This window comes from Leucoraja erinacea, unplaced genomic scaffold (genome assembly GCF_028641065.1).
Source record: "Leucoraja erinacea ecotype New England unplaced genomic scaffold, Leri_hhj_1 Leri_197S, whole genome shotgun sequence".
Lineage (NCBI taxonomy): Eukaryota > Metazoa > Chordata > Chondrichthyes > Rajiformes > Rajidae > Leucoraja > Leucoraja erinaceus.
The window spans coordinates 116,082-131,204 of record NW_026576098.1 but is presented as its reverse complement, the minus strand read 5'-3'; the positions used below and the strand labels follow the sequence as shown (position 1 = coordinate 131,204).

The 15,123-nt window shown below is 47.4% G+C and overlaps 1 protein-coding gene across 1 annotated transcript; it reads left to right on the top strand.

Annotated features, from left to right (window-relative positions):
• Nucleotides 1–465: 465 nt before the first annotated feature.
• LOC129716260 (A-kinase anchor protein 17A-like) lies at nucleotides 466–15,123 on the top strand. The gene is given in 5 exon segments (XM_055666134.1): nucleotides 466–1,269; nucleotides 4,744–4,892; nucleotides 8,510–8,741; nucleotides 11,845–12,438; nucleotides 12,440–15,123. Coding segments are annotated over 5 exon segments (2,220 nt in total). The 5' UTR covers nucleotides 466–507; the 3' UTR covers nucleotides 12,923–15,123.

Sequence of the window (15,123 nt, the reverse complement as noted above, 5' to 3'; positions counted from 1 at the left end):
GGGAAAGAGGAAGGAGGGAGATAGGGAGAGGGAGGCTTCTAAAATTGCTTCTACATCATCATCTGGTGCTAAAAGCAGGAAGCAGCCGTTCAAACAGAAGTATACAAAGAGATGGCAATGAATGCACTCTCAAGTAAGGTGCGTAGAAGACATGTCAATTGGTAGCAAAGTTATGCATTCTTGTACTCTTACATGGGTATGACCGCACATTAAAAAAATGGCACCGCGTAAAAACACTGATTTCCGCAGCAAAATACCGATTTTCAGGTACGAGAATACTGAAATGCTCTGACAAAACTTGGCAACTCTGTGGAAAGGAAATCGGAAAGTAATTGCTTTATCAAAGCAATCAGTAAGTATCAACTGGATAAACCAGGAAATGCAAATGCTGCTGGTTTACAAAAAAAGACACAGCCTGTTTCTACACTGTATGACTGACACAAAAGTTGTTGAGCTCCAATTAACTTGCGTTATTTTCTTTTCCAGTTAGGTTCCTGACCAGTGTCAATGATGGCTGCTACAATCGTACATGATACTTCGGAGGCTGTCGAGCTGTTTGCCCCTCAGGGTTTGTTCCTGAAGCCGATCGCCAAGCTGACCATCAGCGTGTCGCTCCCGCAGCTGAAGCAGCCCGGGAAATCCATATCGAACTGGGAGGTGATGGAGCGACTCAAATGCATGGTCCACCCCGAGCAGTTTGCCACACTCCGCGTGTCCAAGAGCACAATGGACTTTGTTCGCTTCGAGGGCGAGGTTGAAAACAAGAACATGGTGAAAACCTTCCTGTCCAAGCTGGACGCCAAGACAATTAAACTCAGTGGCTTCACGGACACTTTAAAAGTACGTGCAGCGGAGGTCAAAATAGACTTTCCGACTCGTCATGACTGGGACTCTTTCTTCCGGGATGCCAAAGACGTAAACGAGACTTTACCGGGAGAGAGGCCGGACACTATCCATTTGGAAGGACTGCCGTGCAAGTGGTTTGCACTGAAGAACTCCAGCTCGGAAAAGCCCAGTGATTCTATCCTTCGCAGTGTGTTTGAATCCTTTGGCAAGATTCGGAACGTGGACATCCCAATGTTGGACCCTTACAGGGAGGAGATGACTGGGAAGAACTTTCACACCTTCAGCTTCGGTGGTCATTTGAACTTTGAAGCCTATATCCAGTACCAGGAATATATAGGGTTTGTCAAGGCAATGGATGCCTTGAGAGGAATGAAACTGCTGTACAAAGGTGATGATGCTAAAGCAGTGGCCTGCAGCATAAAGGTCAGTGCTTATTTTAGTTTGGTGATACAGCATGGAAACGGGGGCCCTTTGACCCTCCAAGACAATGCCGACTTGTTCTGTGTTACCCCATTTTCTCATCCACTCCCTACACACTAGGGGCAATTTACAGAGGTCAATTAACCTACAAACTTGCATGTCTTTGGGATGTGGGAGTAAACCGGAGCACCCGGTAGAAACTCACACCACCGCAGGTAGAACGTGCAGACTCCACACAAACAGCGCCCAAGGTCAGGATCGAACTTGCGGCTCCGGTGCTGTGAGGCAGCGTTCTACCAAATGCCGCCCTTTAATCTGCTTCATGTATTCTGTGCAGTTTTGGGCATCGCATCTTCGACAAGCAGAGTAATGATAGAGGTGTGAGGCCATGTGGTACAGGTCTGCCACCCATTTTACGGCACCCTTGGTTCCACAACCTTGCCATATTATCCATTTTGCCGAATCAACAAGGGGGTCATGGCCTCGGATGGGGTGGGTGGGGGGTGCGAGATACCGGCCTGCAAAGTCGTCCTCGAAAATAGCCTATGGCCGGGCTAGTTCCAGAGCTCCAGGCATGTGGAAAATTCAATCCGCCAATCTGCCACGGGCTCGGCTGTGGGCGGAAGATTGATGGTGGACCTGTATGACACACGGAATTTAATTAATGATGGGATTTTTATTTAAAATAAAAGTTAAGGCTGTTTATTCACATTTATAAAACATTCCACTTCGAGCTGTTGGGCATACTAATTCTACATTGCTAACCCAACTAAACGAGATGGCCTCAGCCCAGGGGTCTGCTGCATTATGTACAATGAGGGTACATTTGCCACAGAGCTAAAGAGACAAGTAGAAAAGCCCATTGTAGAAACTAATCTTGGATTAGTTGGCCATTTTGCAGAGAACCTCCATTCAGCCCAAGGGCTATTTTTTAGGCGACTACAGGCGACTAGGCTGTTGCCACATGGTCGTCGGGGTGTCTCCTGTACGGTCGTGAGTCGTCTCCTCAGTCGCCCAAAGGGTCGTAGCATCTTTCTGGTCGCCGCTGGATTTTCAACATGCTGAAAATTTTTCGGAGACAGTGGGTTTGACACCAATGAGCGCAGCTTGACTTCTCCTGACGTAGGTGCTGTCGTAGTTGTCGCCAGGTTAACGTAGGTTGTTGCCAGTGCTGACTTTGTTTTTGTTTTGTTGTTAAAGTAAAGATTCTATTTCAAATTTTATTTCGAAGGAGTCCAGTCGCCGGTTTTTCAGCGACCTGCTACGACTGACAGTCGCCTAAAAATAGCCTAAGTGGGACAGGCCCTTTAGTTTTTAGTTTTAGAGATACAGCGTGGAAATAGGCCCTTTGGCCCACAGATTCCGCACTGACCTGCAGTCACCCGTGCACTAGTGTCCTACTGTCCTACGCACTCGGGACAATTTACAGAAGCCAATTAACCTACAACCTTGCACATCTTTGGGATGTGGGAGGAAAGTGGAGCACCTGGAGAAAACCCACTCGGGGCACAGGGAATATGTACAAACTCTGCACAGACAGCACCGGTAGTCTTGTCCAGTGAGGATGCAACTTTACCTCTGCAGCACTGTGAAATTCCACTTGCATCATAGTTTAATTCTCAACCCCCCCCCCCCCCCCCCCCCCCCACACCCCCCCCCCCCCCCCCCCCCCCCCCACTCAGGTACACTGCACGCAATCTTTTGCCCGGGTATTGAGCGAATCAATATGCTTGAGTAAGGCAATGGTGGGCAGTCACAGAAAGTGTCAATTTCCCTTCAGAGGTCATAGAAACATAGAAACATAAAAATTAGGTGCAGGAGTAGGCCATTCGGCCCTTCGAGCCTGCACCGCCATTCAATATGATCATGGCTGATCATCCAACTTAGTATCCCGTACCTGCCTTCTCTCCATACCCTCTGATCCCCTTAGCCACAAGGGCCACATCTAACTCCCTCTTAAATATAGCCAATGAACTGGCCTCAACTACCCTCTGTGGCAGAGAGTTCCAGAGATTTACCACTCTCTGTGTGTGAAAAAAGTTCTCCTCATCTCGGTTTTAAAGGATTTCCCCTTTATCCTTAAGCTGTGACCCCCTTGTCCTGGACTTCCCCAACATCGGGAACAATCTTCCTGCATCTAGCCTGTCCAACCCCTTAAGAATTTTGTAAGTTTCTATAAGATCCCCTCTCAATCTCCTAAATTCTAGAGAGTATAAACCAAGTCTATCCCGTCTTTCTTCATAAGACAGTCCTGACATCCCAGGAATCAGTCTGGTGAACCGTCTCTGTACTCCCTCTATGGCAATAATGTCCTTCCTCAGATTTGGAGACCAAAACTGCACGCAATGCTCCAGGTACTCCAGTAATGTCCCACCTCACATTTATCCACATTATACTGCATCTGCCAAACATTTGCCCACTCACCCAGCCTATCCAAGTCACCTTGCAGTCTCCTAGCATCCTCCTCACACCTAACACTGCCCCCCAGCTTAGTGTCATCCACAAACTTGGAGATATTGCCTTCAATTCCCTCGTCCAGATCATTAATATATATTGTAAATAGCTGGGGTCCCAGTACTGAACTTAAGTTTGTATACTAATCTCTTATGTGGGACCTTGTCGAAAGCCTTCTGGAAGTCCAGATACACCACATCCACTGATTCTCCCCTATCCACGCTACTAGTTACATCCTCGAAAAATTCTATAAGATTCGTCAGACATGATTTACCTTTCGTAAATCCATGCTGACTTTGTCCAATGATTTCACCACTTTCCAAATGTGCTGCTATCCCATCTTTAATAACTGACTCTAGCAGTTTCCCCACTACCAATGTTAGACTAACTGGTCTGTAATTCCCCGTTTTCTCTCTCCCTCCCTTCTTAAAAAGTGGGGTTACGTTTGCTACCCGCCAATCCTCTGGAACTACTCCAGAATCTAAAGAGTTTTGAAAGATTATTACTAATGCATCCACTATTTCTGGAGCTACTTCCTTAAGTACTCTGGATGCAGCCTATCTGGCCCTGGGGATTTATCGGCCTTTAATCCATTCAATTTACCCAACACCACTTCCCGACTAACCTGGATTTCACTCAATTCCTCCACCTCCTTTGACCCGCGGGCCCCTGCTATTTCCGACAGATCATTTATGTCTTCCTTAGTGAAGACGGAACCAAAGTAGTTATTCAATTGGTCCGCCATATCCTGGTTCCCCATGATCAACTCACCTGTTTCTGACTGCAAGGGACCTACATTTGTTTTAACTAATCTCTTTCTTACAGCATGGTCATACAGCATGGATGCAGACCCTTTGGCCAAGCTTGTCCACGCCGGCCAATATGTCCCATCTACCTTAGCCCCACCTGCCTGCGTTTGACCCATATTCCTCTGAACCTGACCTGTCCTTTATCTCGACATTTTTAGAAGAAAATGAGGGCTGAGTTTTTCTTTTTTTTAAAAGAAGCATTCTCGTATCCTAGGTGACATTTGACACAACAAAGCACCTGAGCGACTTGTCGATCAGGAGGAGGCAGCTGGAGCGGCAGAAGCTGCAGGAGCTGGAACTGCAGCGGGAAGAGCAGAAACGCCGCGAGAAAGAGGAAGAAGAACGGAAGAAGGACGAGGAAAGGTACACCGGGTTCGGCTAAGATTACATCGGCGCTTGAACAGTATTTTACAGCAGACATACAAACATTGTTGCTCAGTCAAGGAGGGAAAATCATGCTACTTCCAATAGTAGGAGAGAGGTTTTGGTTTTAAAAGGGATGCCTGCTGTCTAGGTGATGCATTATTTAATTTGCTGTAGCTGCTACATCTCTAATAGTCGGGGGGACAATGAATTTTCCACAGGGTAACACACCTGCTGAGATTACATTTGACAAGTGACTGATCTAAGCTGTCAGCAGCCGAGCTATCCTTTGTTCAACCATCTGTTCTTTGTAACATGGACCGCAAGTAATTGATACCCCAAGTTCACCGTCACATCTGTCACTTGATCTGACTTGGCATCGGGTGGACAGACGCAAAAAGCTGGAGTAACACAGCGAGTCAGGCAGTATCTCTGGAGAAAAAGGAACAGGTGACGTTTTGGGTCGAGACCCTGCTCCAGGCTGAGTCAGGGGAGAGGGAAATTAGAGGTATGAAAAGAAACGAAGAACAAATGAATGAAAGGTATGGTAAAGAACAAATCAAAGCCAGCAACCTTGATCACGAAAAGGTGGAGCCCACAATGGTCCATTGTAGGCTGTGGAAAAGGTGGTAACGATTGGATGCAAAATTGGAGACCACACCTGGAGTATTGCGTACAGTTTTGGTCTCCTAATCTGAGGAAAGACATTCTTGCCATAGAGGGAGTACAGAGAAGGTTCACCAGACTGATTCCTGGGATGTCAGGGCTTTCATATGAAGAAAGACTGGATAGACTCGGCCTGTACTCGATAGACTTTAGAAGATTGAGGGGGGGTCTTATAGAAACTTACAAAATTCTTAAGGGGTTGGACAGGCTAGATGCAGGAAGATTGTTCCCGATGTTGGGAAAGTCCAGAACAAGGGATCACAGTTTAAGGATATGGGGGAAATCTTTTAGGACCGAGATGAGAAAAACATTTTTCACACAGAGAGTGATGAATCTCTGGAATTCTCTGCCACAGAAGGTAGTTGAGGCCAGTTCATTGGCTATATTTCAGAGGGAGTTAGATGTGGCCCTTGTGGCTAAAGGGATCAGGGGGTATGGAGAGAAGGCAGGTACAGGATACTGAGTTGGATGATCAGCCATGATCATATTGAATGGTGGTGCAGGCTCGAAGGGCCGAATGGCCTACTCCTGCAGCTATTTTCTATGTTTCTATGTAACAGTGAATCTAAGCAGGACAGCAGTGAAAGTAGTGGAATTGGCTTGGATTAGTTAGATAAGGAATTCATTTTGTTTTTGTTCCTTTGAAATTAATTTCAAAAGCACATACTCATTATGGGGATTGGGGCACATTAAACTTGCAAAGAGAGGAAGCAAAGTTGTCAGGCTCTTGTGTAGAAACGTTTTTTATAGTGACTCTGAAGTACGACGTCTTTGTCGTGTGAAATTGCTTGCTTTGATAGCTTCATTCAGCCCTACAATGCCCACCGCAGAGAAGAAGGGAAACAATATCATTGAAAGGTGAACTTGAATTGAAAGGTTCACATCCTCAAGATGCCTCAAATGATTAGTACGGGTGTCCGGAGTTGTAGGGAGAAGGCAGAGGGAAAGATAAATAGACTAGCCATAATTGAATGGCGGAGCAAACTTAATGGCCTAATTCTACTCCTGCCACGAATGGTAGACAAAATTGCTGGAGAAACTCAGCAGGTGCGGCAGCATCTATGGAGCGAAGGAAATAGGCAAAGTTTCGGGCCGAACCCCAAAGGGGTTCGGCCCGAAACGTTGCCTATTTCCTTCAGACCCTTCTGAAGAAGGGGGCCTATTTTTCGGCCCGAAACGTTGCCTATTTCCTTCGCTCCATAGATGCTGCCGCACCCGCTGACTTTCTCCAGCATTTTTGTCTACCTTCGATTTTCCAGCATCTGCAGTTCCTTCTTGAACACTAATGAACAAAGCGCATCATGTCTTCTTCTTCTTCTGGCGTATGGAGTGCATAGCCTAAAGTTGTAGGACAGCTTGTTCTATTTGATTGTACACCCCAGGTTGATTGCATTGGTTGAAACAGGTCGGACCACGTGAAGGTTGCAATCTACCACCCAGCATCGCGTCATTTTCCTGTTGTAAGATGGGAAAAGCAGCAGGCAGTTTGTGCACAAGCATGTCCCAGGAGTAGGATGTTGGCTAGATCTGAATGTCTTGTAGTGCCTTGATTGAGTGGATAAGTATTGGCTCTGTTGGCTTCTTTTCAGTCATTTTCTTCTTATTCAAAACGATGTTGTGGGATTATCAACAGGTGAGGGCCCAGTTGGCTGTTTTGATGCATTAGTATACTTCCTAACAATATTCATGACAATATGGTCATGATAGCTTCACTCATCCATACACAAACAAGTCAGAGTTTACTGCAGCTTGAAATTCTCTTCTTGAAAATCCAGTTCAGGTTCCTGGGGGTCAACATCTCCGATGACCTCTCTTGGACCCACAATACCTCAACTCTGGTCAAGAAGGCTCACCAGCGTCTCTTCTTCCTGAGGAGACTGACGAAGGTCCATCTGTCTCCTCATATCCTGGTGAACTTCTACCGCTGCACCATCGAGAGCATCCTTACCAACTGCATCACAGTATGGTACGGCAACTGCTCTGTCTCCGACCAGAAAGCACTGCAGAGGGTGGTGAAAATTGCCCAACGCATCACCGGTTCCTCACTCCCCTCCATTGAGTCTGTCCAAAGCAAGCGTTGTCTGCGGAGGGCGCTCAGCATCGCCAAGGACTGCTCTCACCCCAACCATGGACTGTTTACCCTCCTACCATCCGGGAGGCGCTACAGGTCTCCCCGTTGCCGAACCAGCAGGTCCAGGAACAGCTTCTTCCCTGCGGCTGTCACACTACTCAACACTGTACCTCGGTGATTGCCAATCACCCCCCCCCTGGTCACTCCTCCCACCAGGAAAACACTATGACTGTATGCATGTAAATAGATGTATTTATTGCTCATATTCTATGTCGCTCTTCCAGGGAGATGCTAACTGCATTTCGTTGTCTCTGCACGGTACACTGACAATGACAATTAAAGTTGAATCTGAATCTCTGCCATGTTAATGTGGAAACTTTGCTATTTTGTGTTGGCCCAAATCTGCTTAAAGAGGGCCTAATAGTTGTTTTACACTCGTTCAGATCCTTTGGTAAGCTTCATCTTCTTTGATGTTATCTAACTTGCAGGAGTACTTCAATGCAATTAAAACGTATAGAATTGACTTCAGTGTGTACTGTTTATTACCTGTAGTGGGCCTAATTATGGCTGTAATCCAATTTATTAATAAAAGCAAATAATTTGAATTTGCAATTGATCAAGAGATTTTTAGTAAGTAGACAGAAGGAACTGCGGATGCTGGTTTGCAAAGAAAAAACCGAACCAGTGCTGGAGTAACTGCGTGACAAACAGCATTTCTCGAGAACTTGGATAGGCAGCAACGTTTAGGTGTTTGTTCTTCTCACCACTTGCTTTTATGTTGGAGCTCCAGCCAGTGCACAGTCGCTCCTCAAATTACAGATCCCGCAGCCTGGGCTTGCCAGCCAGCGGCCTTATTTCTCGTTCTTTCTGTTTGCTCCAGGAGGCAGCGAGAGTTTGAAGAGCAGGAGAGAGAGAGGAAGAGGGAAGAAAAGGTCAGGAAGCGGGAACAGAAGCAGAAGGAGCGGGAGGAGCGGCGGAACATGCGCAAGCTACAACGCGAGGAGCAGAAAAGGCTGCAGGAGAAAATAGCTCTGGAGGAAAGAAAGCTGCTGCTGGCACAGAGGAACCTGCAGTCTATCCGGCTGATCGCAGAGCTGCTCAGCAGAGCCAAGGTGAGTGCATAGGAATTATGTCTGGTCAGCAGATGGTGTGCATGGATGACTGGCAGCAGTCTGTCTGCTTTAGATTTATTGTCTTAAGCTGCTGCTGCTAAGCCCCTAGTAATCTTTGGTAAAACATAAGGGCTTCAAAATTATCCTGCCAAACCTGAAAACTCTTCCATCTACAAAACCTCAAATAGATGTAACCATCCCTTATACTCAACACTGACTACAATTCAAAAGGATTTGGCTGGAAAGACATATGGACCGTTCTAATCTGTGTGCAAGTTTTTATTTCTTAAAAGAGCATGTCTGATCTGTATCTAAATTCCATCCACCCACCTTGGTTATGTATCCCTTAATACCCTTGTCTAACAAAAATAGGATTGGATTTACTGAAGAAAGCTTTATAAATAGGAGTGTCCATTATTGCCAGCGGACCAGGTGATCTGCTAAAGTGCAGATTTGATCTGGAAGCATTTGTTTAAAGTTTTGTTGTCAAGGCAGTAAGCTTCCCACACACATACATAAAGTGTGAGTGCTTACAGGATTTTTTTTATTGGAATGGGAGCCATATTGTGTGATTTTTCAAAAGCATTTATATTGATTTTGGAGCCTAAAGGGCCTGTCCCACTTGCATGCGATTGCATGCGTTTGGCGCGACAAACGTGGTCGCTTGAGGCGCACGGGCACCGTATTGCCGCGCGGGGCCGGTCCCACTTTGAAGAGCGGGGCTGGTCCCAACATCGCGCAGGGCTCCGAAAATCTGACAGTGTCCGAAATCTTTGCGCGGCAACGGCCTGTCGACACACAGGCGCATTGCGGTCGTACGCAGCGTCTTGACGGCGTAAGCCTAGCGCGTGGCGTTGCACGATGATGTCACCGGCCGACGTGGCGTTGTGTGATGACGTCATCATCCAACGCTGTGCGACGCCCAAATTCAGTCGACCCGCCTCCTGCCCAGCTGATTGGTAAGTATGACGCAAATGGCGTCACGTGCGAACTTAGCGCGAACTTCGCGTGAACTCCGCTTCCGTTTGGTCACGCCAGACCCACGCAATCGCATGCAAGTGGGACAGGCCCTTATGTTTAGTTTAGAGATACAGCGTGGAAGCTGGCCTACCGAGTTGGCATTGACCGGCAGGCGATCAGTCTGAAAAATGGTCACAGCCCGAAGGGTTGCTTATCCATTCCCTCCACAAGGGAATACTCCAGCATTCAGTGTTTTGTTGAAGGTTCCAACATCTGCAGTTTTGTTGTGGCTCCGTTTTACTGCTTCATTTCAAAAATCTGAAACTTTGCAGCAATTCTCCACCTATCTCCATGTCTTACTGTGGCCCCTCTGTGAATCCTGCTGCTCTCCTACTATTCAATCATATTCCCCCACCCCCACCACATTCAGTTTGAAGAAAGGTCCAAACTCAAAACGCCCATGGATAGGCGATGTCTTGCAGGGTAACTCATTGGACAATAGGTGCAGCAGTAGGCCATTCGGCCCTTCGAGCCAGCACCGCCATTCAATGTGATCCACAATCAGTACCCCGTTCCTGCCTTCTCCCCATATCCCCTATCTTTAAGAGCCCTATCTAGCTCTCTCTTGAAAGTATCCAGAGAACCGGCCTCCACTGCCCACCGAGGCAGAGAACTCCACAGACTCACATCTCTCTGTGTGAAAAAGTGCTTTTCATCTCGGTTCTAAATGGCTTACCCCTTTAGCCTTAAACTGTGGCCCCTGGTGCTGGACTCCCCCAACATCGGGAACATGTTTCCTGTCTCTAGCGTGTCCAAACCCTTAATAATCTTATATGTTTCAATAAAATCCCCTCATCCTAAATTCCAGAGTGTACAAGCCCAGCTGCTCCATTCTCTCAGCATATGACAGTCCCGCCATCCCAGAAATTAACCTTGTGAACCTATGCTGCACTCCCTCAATAGCAAGAATGGCCTTCCTCAAATTTGGAGATCAAAACTGCACACAATACTCCAAGTGTGGTGTTAATTTTCTGAATAAAGGGACAGAAGTTTAGGGGTAATATGAGGGGGAACTTCTTTACTCAGAGAGTGGTAGCGGTGTGGAATGAGCTTCCAGTGGAAGTGGTGGAGGCAGGTTCATTGGTATCATTTAAAAATAAATTGGATAGGCATATGGATGAGAAGGGAATGGAGGGTTGTGGTATGAGTGCAGGCAGGTGGGACTAAGGGGAAAAAAATTTGTTCGGCACGGACTTGTAGGGCCGAGATGGCCTGTTTCCGTGCTGTAATTGTTATATGGTTATATGGTGTGGTCTCACTAGGGCCCAGTACAACTGCAGGAGGACCTCTTTGCTATACTCTTGTTATGAAGGCCATGAAGAATGTGCCTTTCTTCACTGCCTGCTGTACCTTCATGCTTTCTTTTATTGACTGATGAACAAGGACCCCCAGATCCCGTTGTACTTCCCTTTTTCCCAACTTGACACCATTTAGATAATAATCTGCCTTCCTGTTTTTGCTACCAAAGTGGATAACCTCGCTTTTATCCACTTTGAACTGCATCTGCCATGCATCTGCCCACTCATAGCATCCTCACAGTTCACACTGCCATCCGACTTTGTGTCATCTGCAAATTTGCTAATGTTACCTGTAATCCCTTCATCTAAATCATTGATATATATTGTAAATAGCTGCGGTCCTAGCAACGAGCCTTACGGTACCCCACTAGTCACTGCTGTCATTCTGAAAGGGACCCGTTAATCCCTACTCTTTGTTTCCTGTCTGCCAACCAATTTTCTATCCATGCTAGTACGCTACCCCCAATACCATGTGCCCTGATTTTGCCCATTAATCTCCTATGTGGGACCTTATCGAATGCTTTCTGAAAGTCCAGGTATACTACATCCACTGGCTCTCCCTTGTCCATTTTCCCAGTTACATCTTCAAAACATTCCAGAAGATTAGTTAAGCATGATTTCCCCTTTGTAAATCCATGCTGACTCGGACCGATCCTGTTACTGCTATCCAAATGTGCCGCAACAAATTTGAAAAATCTTTGTGTCTTTTTTAATAGCTCGCGTCCTTTTCTTTCCCATTTTTAAATGGACGGTTTAACTCCCATGATCTTGACCTCTCCCTGCAGGCTGGTAAACAGCAGGAGCTGGAGGCACGGGAAGTGGAAGCAACCCGGCTGCACAAAATGGAGGAAAAGAGGCGGCAGCAAGAGGCCGAGCTGCGGAAAGTGGAAGAGGAGAAAGAGCGAGTGGTGGAGTTGCAGCATAAGGAGAAGGAGCTGCGGGAGAAACTGCTGGAGAACCTCAAGCGGAAGGAAAGTGAGAGCCAGCAGAGCCGGGAAGAGTCGAAGCCCTGCCACGCACACCAAGTGGCGATGAAGCCCCTTGCCAGTGCGTCCCCAGCGCTGGAAACGGCCCCTGCCACCACCGCCCAGGCAAGCGTTGATCGCACTGCAGGCCAGGCCGCTGTCATCCACAAGAATGTGCCGCTCAACAAGGACCTAAATGGGCACCCAGACACGGCTGGAAGGCATGTCAATAATTCGGACCAAGCCCCGGCACAAATAAATACAAGTCCGGCCGATCGTCCGAGCGGCACTAAGCCTGCTCAGAACGAGCAGTGTACGACGGGAGCGGCTAATAGCCAAGGGCGTTCTTCCCAGGAACGCTGCGGTAAAAAGGGTAAATGCCAGAACGGGCCGAGCCACAAAGAGAAGGAGCCTGCAGAGCAACCCCGCCAACGTTGAAGGCCACCAGTTGCAAAAGGATTTGAACAAGGGACGGGGCTCACGCAAGAGCAGCGGCAGCAGTGAGCGGAGTAGGAACTGGAGGGAGTCCAGCAGCGACAGCAGCTGCCACCAGAGGGAATGGAGCCGGCACCAGACCCGCACCAGGAAGGAGAGCGGCCGGCACGCCCGGGACCCGAGCAGGGAGCGGGGCCGCTCCTGGCGAGACCTTGGCAGCGAGCAGGGCCGGGGCCGGCGGGAGACGAGCCGCGAGCGGAGGCGTTGCAAGAGCAGGGAGCGCCCCCGCTGCCGGTGGGGATCCAGCCGCGAACGGAATCAGAGCGCCGACCGGCGGCGGCCCGGCCTGAGCGGGGAACGGCCCCGTCGGCCGAGGAGCGCCAGCAGGGACCGCGTCCGGCGCCGCGGAGACTCTGGCGAGGAGCGCGGCTCCAGCAAAGGACGCAGCCGCCATCGGAGGTAGTCGAAGCCGGCCGCAATGCTGGCTGTCCCCATGGGCAAAACCGGAGAGTAACAGACTCAACAGCAGCAAGTCAGAGGTTCACCTGAGCCTGGGACGGTTTGGTTAACAAATACAGCTCGGAATAATCGCCCGGTGTGACAATTCCAATTAAAACCATTGAGGCAAATGTCACTTGAAGTAGTAAGTTTGCATTGAAGAAGTCTCCCTTGTACCGGTGGAAGGGGCAGAAACAGGAAAGGCATACAATCACAGATTCTGACAACATGGGATAGCACTGTACTTCACTGAACCTGGCAACAGTTACACGATGGTTTAACATTGTAATTGTTTGGTCCTTGCAAAGTTCCCTGATAAAGTTCCAACGTTTTGATGTGAATTCAGTAACTACTTGTGTTTTGGTTGCAAATTATTATGGCAAGGCAGTATTTAGAAAATGTGCACAGTGGTTGTGTTGTGGCAATCCGTTGCATACGGCATTTATCCCATGATGAATTTTAGTCAATGCTGTACATGTTTTATTATCTCCTGTGAACTGCTGCTCATGTCACGTTCGTTTCAATTAACACTTCACCACGCTTATTTATTATGCACCCTATGCCCTTGAGAATCGAAATACACTCGAAAGATTAGTGGCAAACTTGGTTTTATGCGGCTGATATTTCCATGAAGTTCTTGGCAGTGCCTCTCATGGGTATGGTCGGTGTTAGGAGTTTCACCACTTGATCGAGCCATTTCCTGACTTCCTTCAGCAAACATTAACTGCTCATTGTCAACTTGGCGGCATGGCCACAATCCGGACAGTATAGCTGTAGCCCTGACTGTTGGTGTAGAAGATGGCCACCTGAAATTGGCATTAGAAGAAGCTGCTAGATTTAAGTTATAGGCATCAACTGCTCAAGATCCCTGTTTGGGAGCAAAGTATATTTTAATGGCCCATCAGAAAGTCAGAGGGATGGGTAAGTAGCGAGATCTGACTTGCAGTTCAGTGGTTGAGAAGAGAAAGCAGATATTATGAAGAACAAAACTACCGGGTTACCATTGAGAAATCCACAGATCTGTAACTGAATGGTGTGGAGACTGCATAGCATCGAATAATTCGCATCCTGTCTGTTCAGCATAGAGAAGCTTGAAGCTCCCCAATGTGTTGGAACCTTTTCCGTTCTACCAACCAAGCACGAATGCAGGAGTCTCTAGCTCAGCTATTGACTGGCTGCTGTCTTAAATTCACCTTGCATGCGACATCCGGTTCAGCCTCCCATCCATTAGAAGATTGGACTGTCTTTACCTTGGACAGGTATTTCCAGGGTTAAGTGGATTGCTCCTGCAAGACCCACCACAGAGCCAGGTTTGTTGTATTTGTGTTCAGCCATTTGAAGTTGAATGGAAAGTATTTCTGATTTCCAAATGTGCCTCCCATTGGGTTTTTTTTTAATCTTTTCGATGCCCTTCTGAGAGAGATTGTAATTTCACTGAAGCTTTCCAGTTTTAGAGTAATGGGACCAAACCGTCAAGCAATCCTTTTTAAAACAAACTTTCTGTGCCACATTTTGATTGATGATTTAGCTTTTGGTAGCTATTTCAAATGCTGTGTAATCCTCACAGTATAGCTCTAGTCACAGTTAGTTTCATCATAGAGCAAACTATTTTCTATACCTCAACTGAGAAAGTGAAGCATCCTGCTCCATAATGTTTTGAATTGGATAGACGATCAACACGAAACCTACTGCTGGTAACTGCTGGTGTTAGTGCAAGAAAATGGACGTCCAGTGTTGTTAACATATTGGCATCTTCCAGTCAGAAACTACAGCTGATGGACACGAGATGCTGGAGTAACTCAGCGGGTCAGGCCGGGCATCTGTGGAGAAAAGGAATAGGTGAGGTTGCTCTGCCTGGCACGCTGTGTTACTCCAGCACCTCGTGCCTGTCTTCAGTATAAACCAGCATCTGCAGTTCCTTTCCGCACACTACAGCTCATGGTGAGTGAACAATCTGAGTTGCAAGTAGATTAGTTATTGAACGGGTACTGAATTCTCATCTGTTTTCTCCCTTTTGTCTTCTGATTGACGAAGATGATACTTTATTGTCACTTGTACGTAGCTAGGTACAGTGAAATTCTTTGTTTTTGTATATAAAGGGCACAAAAGTGTCGCCACAAAGGTGCCAACAAAGTTATGAAAAATACTCATCCCTTCTCTGTCCTC